At 35.8% G+C, this 13236-nt stretch overlaps 1 protein-coding gene across 1 annotated transcript in view; it reads right to left on the bottom strand.

Moving 5' to 3' along the window:
- The window catches only part of ABCA8 (ATP binding cassette subfamily A member 8), a 62837-nt gene extending 54387 nt beyond the window's left edge, over nucleotides 1–8450 (bottom strand). The window contains exons 1-3 of the mRNA XM_012747411.3: nucleotides 8257–8450; nucleotides 2107–2208; nucleotides 771–975 (exon numbers count right to left, since the gene is read on the bottom strand). Of these exons, the coding sequence (XP_012602865.2) occupies nucleotides 771–975; nucleotides 2107–2202 (301 nt within the window). The 5' untranslated portion in view covers nucleotides 2203–2208; nucleotides 8257–8450. The remainder of the gene's footprint in view (nucleotides 1–770; nucleotides 976–2106; nucleotides 2209–8256) is intronic.
- Nucleotides 8451–13236: the final 4786 nt, after the last annotated feature.

Consider the following 13236-nt stretch of genomic DNA (forward strand, 5'->3'; position numbering starts at 1 on the left):
CAAACACTAGTTCTTATTTCTTCTAACTGTAAAAAAATATAGTACTATTGATCCTATTTTGCATATGATGATAATAGGGCCAGAGAAATTGATGGCTTACAAAATGTACTACAACCTCTTGCCTCTGCTCTAGCCAGCCTCGCCTCTAATGGCATGACATTGTTACAGAAATTGATCTTGATAGAATAATTCCCTTGTTATTTTTCATTAATGAGTCTCTTAATCTAGAAAGGGTGGAACTCTGAAACCCAAGATATTGAGAGGAATCTTCAAATATAGGAAGAGCATCTTTGTGGTGTTAAAAGGTGAGGATCAAATTCCCATAATCAAATTTTAAAAACAAAAAGACTGGTTGTGCTTTGTCTATAATAACAAACAAACACCAAGAGCAACCGTCTCATTCTGGTCGCAATGCTTTCAGAGCTACAAGTCAATGCATGCCCAAACACTACTGCTTTCAGTGTGTACCAGTCTGTGTATTCTTTGCTTCCCCAAACACTATGCAAGATCAGCAGGTTTCTTTGTTGAGAGACTGTGCACTCCAAGTGGAAACCTCTTGCTTGGCAAGCAATACACATTTAGTTTTAACTTAGATATTGATTAGTGGCATCTTACAATAAAGGGAAAGTATGTTCACATTTCACATACTCTAGAAAATTTGACAACTGACAAGATTTATCAACTGAAATGTAAATCAAATGCACACATTTGCAGTCAAATGAACCATATATTGACATCAGACATTCCTCCTAAGTTGTTAGAAAACTTACCTTCTAGGAAGGAAGCAGAGGCTACTTTCTCCATTATCTGTTTGGTTGTATTGGTGACAGGTGTGTATGCGATAGAAAACCTGGGTTCACCGAATGAATCTACCCGTCCCAGGTCAATGGTAGGTAGTGAAGAAAAATCATGAACACTATGGCCATGAGGATACAGGTACAAATAGAGTAGTAGAAACAATGAGCTTAACCATTCCTACACAATCCAAGAGAAAGGATAAAGAAAATTATGATTTCAAATTAGTCAGCCACGATCACTTTGTCCTACAGTTTGTCTCTTTGTTCATTTTTCTGATTTCAATATGTACCCTATTATGAACTATTTAAAATATGTACAGTACAAATTCAGCCGTTTGGGTAATTTTAAGGCACTATTAATGGGAATTCAAATTTATTGAGCCTCAGTGCCAATGCTGAAACATGCACTGATCATGAAAAAATATGAAATGCAACAGTAGAAAGCTGTTTTAAATTATTACCAGCTGGGATTACCTTGGTGACCCACTCATGCTGTGTTTGATTCTACTGAAAGTCTATGTGATATAAGAGACAATTCCAAGGCGTTGCTCACTTAGTAATGATTTATTGGTTATATGCCAGGATTTTGGCATCAACAGAAGGCCGGTGACCTTAGGGACACTGTCTTGACTAATTATTTATAAATCCTGGTCACATGCAAACTCCCAATAAGAAATCACTTGATTTTTAAAATGCATGATCTTGGAAAAAAATCTCACAAAGTATATATAGTAGGATTCCAATTTAGTTAAATATGCTATCTAGCTATATCCATCTGATTTTTAAAAGATATCAAAGTTTAACCAAGATTTTTGTTATGTGGTAAGATTATAAGACCTAATACCAGTTTTCTTCTTGGCACTTAATACATTTTCAACTTGTCATTTTTGAGGGAAGTGAATTGTTTTTTGAAAGATAAAGAGATATCAAAGAGAAAATACCAGTTACCTATTACTGTGGATGGATTTGTTTAACATATCTCTGGAATACCAGTATCTTAACCCTAGTATCTATGAGTGGGGACATTGGTAAAAAAGTGTGACCACTGGCTTTTAAAACATTTATTGACTTCTCAAGTGCTGACCAGCTTCAGTGGTTTTAGACATCAATTTATGAGCCTATGCCAATTAAAATGTCTTCAAACAGACTCATGGTCTGAGGAACAGCTTTTTCTATTGTATAAAGGTGTTTTATTATTTTTTTCTTTGGTGTGTGTATTGGGGGGCAGAGATAAACGAAGCATAAATACCTCCAAGGTAATATATATTTCCTATCATATGTATAAAGTGACACAGATATTGAATCATACCAATAAGGACTCTCTTTTCATCCTCCATTTTTTAAGAAAGTTCTTGTGTATTAAGGCCCACGTTTGTTGACACACACTGATCTCTCTCTTACTCATTTTGCCCTGTTTAATCAGAGAAAACAAAAGAAGATAAAGTTAATGCAAAGTTCTTAGAAGAAATATCCTACAAACAACAACAAAAAAGAGTAGCCTAATAACTCCAGTGTTCCCAATGAGTGTTTAGAATCTTGAGTATGCCCAAGTTCACATTTTATTACTCCCTTCTTCCCCTCCTTTCCCCACTTGCACTCTTTGTTCTATCATTTATTTGTGATGCACTGTTCCTGTTATCAATTTATTCCCTCTCAGCTCCAAATTCTCCCTTCAGAGCCTGCTTTATGAAAATGGTTCTGGGCCCTTGAAGTATTTACCTTTGTCAGCTGGCATGATGTTATACGTGATCAGCAGAGAGGATGTTAGAGACACTGTAGGAAGCAGAGGTTCTCCTTTCTGGTATCAGTGTTTCATTTGCCAGGTTTCTATAGAATGTATTTTTATTCCACTGCTCAAACTAAATGGTTTTCTCCAATGTAAACTACCTGGATGGTGCATGTTTCACTGTGTATATTCTCCAGCTCTTGACTTAGGACACAGTAGAGTATCTGGGAGCCCTAAGCACCTATAGTCCTTTCCTCAGAGTTTGATTTCCTTTGGCCCTCCTATTGCAAAGGCAGTGCACCCCAGTCCTTGTGCCCACAGCTTGCCATTCCTCTTCTCTGCCAGTCAGTGGGTTGCAACCACACCGTATCCAACTTGCCAACACCTGTCTCCCCACCCAAGTTTGTTCTTTTTTGGATATTCTCCATCAGCCCTAGGATGCCCTTTAGAGCTCTTAATCCATCTTTATAGTTATTCTCCTATCATTACTAAATAATTCTCTATATGAAACTTTCCTTGTTTAATTACTGTGCGGTTTCTGTCTTTGGATTAAGCCCAGACCAATGCATACACACACACCTCTCTTTACCTTCAATAAATAGATTGTTGTACACCTAGCTTAGCATATCTATATTTAGCTTAGATCCTGAATTATAGAGACTGCTAGCTTTTCATGAAAATGTATTTCTTTTTCTTTCTGAGCACAGAGCTACGCTCCATTCACAATAACGCCAATTGCTTTCTAGGCAATGGAATAGGAGCAGAAGAAATATGTGCTATTTCTGAGTCATCATCTTAAGAAGTAGGTGTGTCTCTCCCTGCTGTTTTTCCTTTTCTGACAGCCAGATGCCTTAGCAGACAGCAGGGCCAAAAGATGGATGGAACTCAGTTCCCTAAATCATCACGGGAAGAAAACCAACCATTGACCAGAGGCAGATGTCTTAGATGGTTTAGTGAGCAAGAAATTATATTCTATTTTACTTGAGCCATTACATAATTTTGGTTAGATTTTTTTTCCCCACAGCTTAATTTATATTAACTAGTGTGCTCTTTTAAATGAATCTTAGAAACATTTTGGCAAGTTCAATAGTGAATAAAGATCTGATTTACATTGCATTAAATTTATTAATGCATTTAGGAAGAATTAACATTTTTGTGGTATTGAGTTTTCTTGTACATGCAAATTGTTTTCAGTAACTATTTTATATCCTTTAATAATGTTATTTACTTTTTAAAGTCACTACAAAAATTATATTAAGTAATTTTATTATAATTACTTATAAAATGCCTAGCTTATGACTAGCATTTTGATGTATTTATCATGCACATTGGTCATTGCTCATCTATAGAGGTGCTACTGGTGTTGTATATTAATCATATATCTGAAAACATCAATGAATTCTTGAGTTAGTATGGAATTTTTCAAATAAATCTTCCTGTATTCTAATATAGACAATCGTATCAACCTAAAATACCCCATTAATCTCTTACATTCTTTCTTGTCCTAATATATAGGATAGGAACATTATGCAATGTTGAAGAGTTAGGGTTATAACAGGCATCTTGTTATTTTCCTGATTGAAGAGCAAATACATGAAATTTTCACCATTAGAATTTGTACTCTCTATAAGCTCTGACTTCTGTATTATACAATTCATCCATGTAAATAAAAACACTTCTACTCCCTAAATCTGCGGAAATAAAAAAACAATTTTTTAAATCTATAAATCCTGGAAAGATTTTATATCGATTATATATTAAACTAATATTTTTAATGTATTAAGCAAATACAACTTATTATTAAAATTAAAAATGAACAAATGGTATTCTTTATGTGCTTTTGTTAAATGGTTTTTATTAGGATAAAGGAACATCAACTGCTGTTCTACTTTCCTAAAGTTTTGATTCATAGATAAATTTTGCATGTTCGTAGCTACTTTCCCATATTGTCTTGTGATTATACCTAATATAATCTGCTAATATGTAATTTAGCTTGATATCGTCTCTCATGTGTTTCATAAAATATTATAATTTCTCATAGGTTTTTTTTTAATACTACTGAGTTGAATTTGGCAATATTTTACTTGGGATTATTTACAAATATAAATTACAGTGGACTATAATTTAATTTTTTATCCACTGGCCTTGTCTGATTTTAGCCTCAATGTTACGTTAGCTTCATTATGGGCAGCATTTTCTCTTTTTCAATGCTCCTACGCAGTTTGTAACACGTAGGATTATCTGGCCCTGGAAGGCTAGTAAACTTGCTCCTGCTGATACAACCTTATGAGCCTGTTGCCTTTGGGATGGGAATGGGCTAGATTATTATTGCTGTTAATTAACAAGGGTTCAATGAATTACTAATGTTTGGCTTATTCTGTTTATCTATTTAAACTTGATGCAATTTTGATAATTTTCACCACAAAGGTATCCATTATATCTGTATTTATTAGCATGAAGATATAATTTAAAATATCTATAACTAAAAATGCTTTTAAAGTACCTTATAACATGTATGCATATATATTTTTTCTTTCTATTTTTAAAAGTTTAAAATTTTTATTAGTCTTGCTAAAATTTTGAATTTATTAATAGTCTAAAAAAAAGCATTATTACTGTTTGATCAATTTGCTTGTTCATTATGTCTTCTATTTTTATTAATTTCTCTTCTTTATTAATGTTATTTTTTGGTTGTTAGTTTTTCTGCTTTTCCCCTTAGCTTCTTGGCTTGGGGACTCCAGCCAAGTCAATGGTGGACTCATCACACAGTGGCTGGGAAACGCAGACTCTGGAGCTGGGCGGGCTGTCAAGCTGGTTGATTGATGGCATCGGTGACCCCAGTTCTTCACCTCTGCCTGTGTCCACACCCTTAGTGTGGTAATTTTGGGGTTTGCCTCATAAAGGCCAAGAGAAGGAAGCAGGAGTGGTGATGGGCCAGTTCTGAGCCTTAACTGTACGAGGCCTTGGGTGTAACTCCTTGCGCTCTGCGATTGTCCCAGTGCTATGGCAGCAGACTGTGCCTGCTGGAGGATGATCATCCCAGTCACCTAGTCGAGGGTGATGGCCAGTCAGCCCCCAGAGATACAACCAAGCCTCTCTGAGGTCAGTAGTCTCTTAGGAACCACTGCAGGCATCACTGCTATTAATGCTTTTTTCTGCATGTTACTGGTTTGTGTGTGTGTGTGTGTGTGTGTGTGTGTTTTGCTATGCAACATAAATGTAGCAACAGACCACCGATGTAAGTTACTTAGCATTGCCTCTTCAGCTTCCATAATATTGAAGTTTCTTTGTTTTTAGTGACTTTTAATTTTTTATTTCTAACAATTGTGATCAGAGAAATGTCTTCTCTGTAAGGCGTTGCTTCTTTGAAATTCCTGAAGACTTCCATGGTGGAGCATCATATTTTACTATTTGGAAGTGTTCCATGTGTGTTTGACATACGTGTACATCACCATTTAGGTTAAGTGTTTTGTACATATCTATTTAATCTTTCTGATAGAATATAGAAATACAGTTCAATTTTTAAAGTACACTCAAAGTAGATTTATTTGTTAATTAAATTTGCCAATGAATTATGTGTTTCTGTGGGGGAAGCTGTCATATATTTGGGCTTGTGTTTGAGGTGACGTGTAGAAATCCTATCTGAACTGGAGTTGGATAGCTTCAGCTAGATTAAGAACCCAGGAACATTTGTCCTGTGTGTAAGCTAGTTCATGAACTTTACTTAAAATTGCCTGCAGAAAGCAGCATTATTTTCCCATAGACGTTACATCAGTAGCTAGAAAGCGGAAGTACAGCTATAGACCACCCCAATACTTGGTAGGAGCAGGAAAGCACCGGTTTAGCATATGTGACTTTCAGCAAAGAACATGATGTGAGAGAGAGTGTGTGTGTATTGTGTGTGTGTGTGAGAGTGTGTGTGCGAGAGAGCGTGTGTGTGAGAGAGAGAGTGGGGAGGGGGTGTGACTCAGTAGGGGAATTTATACATACATTTTATTTCAGCAAGGATATAAAATACTTCCCAGAAGGAGATGGCTCAGTGCGTAATAATAATGCCATATCTTTCCATAGCCCCAATCAACCAATACTATGCAAATGTGATTTGCTGAACCTCTCCTGAAACCTGCAGGACTTCATTGCTCTCACAAGGCCTTCCCTGTGGGAGAACACAGGGTATCTAAGCTGCATTATAGAAGGTAAAGAGATTCTGGAACAAACGATCACCAGTTTCCTGGGAAGCATGCCAGGGACGTGACCTGGAAGAATGGATCGGGACTTTTGAGCACAAAGCCATGTCCTGTCTTGTGAAGCTAGTGATCTCCTCCCCTCATGTACCACGTTGAGCACGGGATGTCAATGCCATGCCATGTTGGCCAGGGATGGAACCCACGTGGTTGCCATGAACTCCTCCATAGTGATGAGGCGTGGGTGTGCCCCCGACTGTAGCGCCATACCATCACGGCACAGGGCAGTGCTACTTCCTAGAGTCAAAGCTCAGATAAGGCGTCCAGGGGCCAAATCCAATGGAAGGCACATTAGCCAGGGAAGTGTCAGCGAGCACTGCCAGAGGAAGAATCTACACGTGGCAGCTTCATGAGGCCAAGAGGCAAGTCTAGATATAAGCAGGTCAACTAACCAGGTCAGAAAGCCCATGGAAAGAGAGAAGGAGGGAAAGACAGTTCCAAGAATAAAACAGGGTAGGTGAGAGTATTTAGTGAGGGGGCAGGGCTGGGAATCCCCATAAGTGGTTCTTAGTGCAGAAAACTCAGTATGAACACTTTTAAGGGAATTGTCCTGCCCTCCTGTAAGAAGAGCAAACTGGCCTTGCAGGAGGGTGAACTGGCTTAGAAGGTGATCTCCTCTCTATGGAATCAGCCACGCCCCAAGCAGCACAGACACTTCAGTCTGACTCCACCCCCTCAGATTTTACACTGTAAAGTCCTATTGCCTACTTCAGTTTTCCCCAGTTCATGTGTGTTCTGCAGTTTACAGAAAGATTAGCAACAACATAAATTTCTTAAGAAGTATGGCAAATAGTTTCAAATTGTAAACTGCTGTTAAATTCAGAACAAAATGTTTATACTATAGGAGCATGAAAGTTCTATTTACCACGGTATGCATTTAATATAATATTGTGGTAAGGAAAAACTAAATATTTCACATTCTGATTCACTCATTGCATCCAATGAGTAAAAGATTCTGGAAAGCGTCTTATATTTCTAAAATTCTTATAGCCTGACAGTGAGAGAAGCAGAAAATAAAAATATTTTTGTAAATTCCTCTTTGTAAACAGTACCAAAGTCAGAAAAACAGCTATCCAAACTGCCTCCAAATTATTGCACAATAAAAGCAAATAACTATAACTTCAAAAACAACCCAGCCTTACAAATCAATTCTCAAAATTCTAAGATCTTTACAAAAAATTTTTAGCCAATTTTGGCTTATTATTCATACACTTAGTTTCTGGTTAAAACAATATAATAGTTGCATAATTTTTAAAACCTTTTAACTCAATGCTTTTATCTATTGATATTTAATATTAAACACCAGACATCAAAAAACTTCAAAATAGCCCATTAATTTTCATAATAATTTCTTCACAGGTGGTTGGCATTTAGTTCATAAATACTTATTTATAATATTGTAATAAGAATTTCAAAAAAGAGAAACCCCCTCAAAACAACCATGCAAAAAGTCCACAAAACAAAACAGAAAAAAATATAATGAACTTACTTTTGGAAAAATTGAAGCAAGGGATCTAGAAGTACAGTTTATCCACTGGTGGTCTTATTTAGAAGAAAGTGATTCACATTTTTTCCCTAATCTCTACCACATTTCTAGAATTTGCTCTAACTGTTTGACTTCCTTGAAAAATTTCTGTGAAGACTGCTGTCAGAGGGGAGGTTAGGATCTCAATTCTGTTGGCTCTGCCAAATATCACTTTCACGTGATCACTCCCAGGACTTGTTTGTCTTTTCAGTTGTATTCAGTCAGTTCCTGCAGAGCAATGGCATTTAAACTTCCTTGCCTAGCTGTCCTGTATTATAAAGAACAATCTTACAGAGGAAATTCAATGCCTGTAAGCTTTTCTCTCCTATTTCCAAGATGACTGTGGCTAATATTAAAATTGAAAGCACTGTCTTTAAACTGAGAGAAAGTTAAACAGTTTAACCAGAGAAAAGCTCTTCTCTCTACCTAGAGCTCTAGATTGCTCAATTGACATCTTCTCTAGGGTAATTGAGATTTTTTTACTCTTTTCCCAGTTTCATTTTCAGTTCAGACTATTTTCTATTTTTTTTTTTTGATCCATGGATTATTTAGAAGTATATTGTTTAATTTCCAAATGTCTGAAGAGTTTCTTGTTATCTTTTGGTTATTGATCTCTAGTTTAATTCTATTAAGGCTCAGAAAATTTGTGTGTCAAATTGTTAAAGTTTGTTTTATGACACAGGATATGATCTACCTTGGTGAATATTTCATACGCACTTGAGAAGGCATGTATTTTGTTGTTTAGTGGAGTATTATATAAATATCTATTAGATCTAGTTTGTTGACAGTTGTTCAGTTTTTCTATATTTTTGCTAATTTTCTGTCTATTAGTTCTGTTGATTACTGAGAGAGGAATGTTGAAGATTTTAACAAAAATTAGAGATTTATAAATTTCCCTTTTAGCACTATCAGGTTTTGCCTGGTATATTTTGCAGCTGTGTTGTTAGATGTACACATATCTAGGAAGATGTTAAGTCTTCCTGGTTCATTGACCATTTTATCATCATGTAATATAAATTTTTATCTCTAGTAACTTTAGTGTTCTTAAGTCGACTTTGTTTGACAATAATATGGCTATTATTATTTTCCTTTGATTAGTGTTTTCATGTGATAGGTTTTCTATCCTTTTATATTAGATATATATATTACATATACATTTATTTACTTATTTATTTTAGAGATGGAGTCTTGCTATGATGCCCAGGCTGCATTGGAACTCCTGGGCTCAAGTGATCCTCCTGCGTCAGCCTCCTGAGTAGCTGGGACTACCAGCACACATCACTGCACATGGCTTTATATTATCTTTAAAGTGAGTTTCCTATAGACAGCATATAGTAGAGTCATGTTTTTTTGTTTTTTAAATCCAATCTGACAATATATGTCTTTTAATTGGTGTGTTTAGACCAGTTACATTTAATGTACTTATTGATAATTTTGGATTTAGGTCTGTCAGTTGGTAATTTCTTCTCTATAGTTTTAATTTCCTGACTTCTTTGGGGTTATTTGAACTTTTCTTTAGTATTCCATTTTTACCTTACCTATTGTGTTGTTTAATAATACCTGCTTGTATAGTTATTTTTTTCTTTTTTAAAAATTATTTTTTATGTATTTCAGAATATTATGGGGATACAAATGTTTTGGTTACATTTGTACAGATTGAGTCAAACTTATAAGTGTGTCCATTACCCAGATAGTGTGCATTGTACCCATTAGGTGTGAAGTCATCCAACCCCCCTCCCCCTCTCACCTGCTTGATTTCCATCAAATTTTATTACTATATGTGCACATGAGGGCACATCTATTAGTTTCATCAACATCTATTAGTTCCAATTTAGTAGTGAGTGCATATGGTTTTTGTTTTTCCATTCTTGCAATACTTCACTTACAAGAACGGTCTCCAGTTCCATCCAGGTTGTTACAAAAGGGTATACATGGGTATACATATGCCACATTTTATTAATCCACTGATGTATTAATGGGCACTTCAGTTTGCATCCTCTACAATTTCATGCCTCAGTGTTTTGTAGTCCTCCCTGTAGAAGTCTTTCACGTCCTTAAATATATTCCTAGATATTTTATTTCCTTTATTGCTGCTGTGTAAGGTATTGAGTCTTTGATTTGATTCTCTACTTGACTATTGGTGTATAGGAATGCTACTGATTTGTGTATATTAATTCTGTGGCCTGAGACTGAGACTTTGCTGAATTTATTTATCAATTCCAGGAGTCTCTTGGCAGAGTCTTTGGTGTTTTCTAAATATAAGATCATACCAACAGCAAAGAGTGATAATTTGACTTTTTCTTTCCCCGTTTGGATGCCCTTGATTTCCTTCTCTTGCCTGATTGCTCTGGCTAGGACTTCCAGCACTATGTTGAACAGAAGTGGTGGTAGTGGGCAAACTTTTCTGATTCTAGTTCTAATTGGGAATGCTTTCAACTTTTCCCCATTTAGTATAATGTTTGCTATGGGTTCATCATATATGGCTTTTATAATAGTGATGTATGTTCCATCTATGCCCATTTTCTGAAGAGTTCTTGTCAAAAAGGGTGCTGAATTTTGTCAAATGATTTTTCTGCATCTATTGAGTGGATTATATGGGCTTGGGTTTTGCTTTTATTTATGTGGTGAAGCACACTTACAGATTTGCATATGTTGAACCATCCTTGCATCTCTGGGATGAAGTCCACTTGATCGTGGTGGATTATTTTTTTTTGATGTACAGCTGAGTTTGGTTTGCTAGGATTTTATTAAGAATTTTTGCATCTATATTCATAAGGCATATTGGTCTGTAGTTTTTCTTTTTTTGTTGTGTTCTGTCCTGGCTTTGGTATCAGGGTGATATTGGCTTCATAGAATGAGATGGGAAGATTCCTTCCTTCTCAATGTTATGAAATAATTTTTACAGTATAAGTATCAGTTCTTCTTTGTAGATCTGGTAAAATTCCACTGTGAAACCATCTGGTCCAGAACTTTTTTGGGGGTGGGCAGGGAGAGATTTTTATTGCTGCTTCAATTTCATTACTTGATATTCATCTATTCAGGACTTCTATTTCTTCCTGATTAGGCCTAGCGGGGTTGTGTATTTCCAAGGATTTGTCCATTTCTTCAACTTTTTCAAGTTTATGTACAGAGAGATTTTTATAGTATTCAGAGATGATATTTTATATTTCCATGGTATCAGTTGTAATATCTCCTGTTCATTTCTGATTTAGCTTATTAGGGTCCTTTCTCTTCTGATTCTGGTTAATATAGCAAGAGGCCTGTCAAGTTTGTTCATCTTTTCAAAGAACCAAATTTTTGTTTCATTAATCTTCTGTATAACTCTTTTGTTACTGATCTTATTTAGTTCTGTTCTGACCTTAGTTATTTCTTTTCTTCTGCTGGTTTTGGGATTGGTTTGCTCTGCCTTTTCCAATTCCTTGAGAGTGATTTAACATTAAATTCAAGAAAGGGTGATGACATTTGTTCTTTGGCCAAAGACACAGGCAGTCACCTTTAACACTTCAGAAAGTTAGCTGATCAGTGGGACCTCCTTTCAGTAACAACAAACCTCTAAGCTCTCCTGTGTTTGAAAGTCCACCAACTTGTATATTTTATATTTCCCCAAAACCTGTAGAAATTAAGCTATTTGCTTTGTTTAAATATTGTGCTCTACCAACACAATTCTCTCTTGCTTAATTTTGTTATTTTCAGATCATGATTGGTGGCCCTTCCTTTGACCAAGGGAAAGTATATTATCTGGCAATTTTGACAATTAACAGTTTATCAAATGAACTGCATATGCACATGTTTATGACCAAATTAACTAGATACAGAAATTCCTCCTGGTTTAGTAGCAAACTCACATGCCTTGAAGGAGGCAGGAGAGATTTTATTTGTTATCCTTTGAGTTGCATTGGTGAAAGGTAATATGCAATAGCATATTTAGATTCATTAAATGAATCTACATCCCAAGTCCAGAGTTGGCAGTGACAAAAATTATCAACTTAATGATGCCTGTCATTGATCAACCAGGAGAATAAAATGGCATAGATTATAAAATGAGGGATTACAATATTAGTATAGCAGTGGGTAGAGACCAAGGATGCCATTAAATATTCTACACTACACAGGAAAGCCCATCCCCACCACCATCCCAACAAAGAATTTTCCAGCACAAAATGTCTATCATTCCACTGTGGAGAAACCCACATCTTGTATAAGAATAAACAAGCCTAATATTATTAAAAATATTTACTCATAGTCATTGTAATGTTTTCATTGATTAAGCTCTCAAAATAAACTATTCTTACCTTATACTTCAAATAGTCCAAACATTGACTCAATGTAACTTTGTATATGTAATTTGGAACATTCCTTCTTAGTTTTTTATAATAAGAGGAAAAGTGAACTCATCCAAAGGCATAGTGTCTTGGGTTGGATTCTGCCCAATGAGAGGTTTTGAGAAGACATTAAAATATGAGTATTTCCACCAATTTATAATAAGAGTTCCATTTCAAGGTAGCAATTTTAACCCAAGAGTTCAATTCTTTGGCTTTGAAATTGTATAACTCAAAACAAGAAAAACACTTATATTAGCACCAGTACCAGACAAGTTATTATTGCTTGGGTAGACACTTTGAGGATGATGCAGTGCAGATGGACTGAGCATGAAGGAAGTATCAACTAGCCAGAGAGTCCACACAGATGAACCTGTGAGAAGACAGTAGGAAGGGTCACCCTTGCAGGGTTCTGCTCTAGGCAAGGACTGGGGACAGGCAGCATCAGACAATATAAAAATCTTTGGCAATTGCATCCATGCCCTGCATGAGAAACATTCTACAGTTTTTGCTCTTTTTCACTGATATGTGAACTACTGTTTTAGTCAATGTAATTCTATTAATAGCTATCTGTTGTAACAAACCCCCAAATCTCAACAATTTCAGTATCTTAATACAAAGATAC

Source organism: Microcebus murinus, chromosome 18, assembly GCF_040939455.1.
Source record: "Microcebus murinus isolate Inina chromosome 18, M.murinus_Inina_mat1.0, whole genome shotgun sequence".
NCBI classification, from domain to species: domain Eukaryota; kingdom Metazoa; phylum Chordata; class Mammalia; order Primates; family Cheirogaleidae; genus Microcebus; species Microcebus murinus.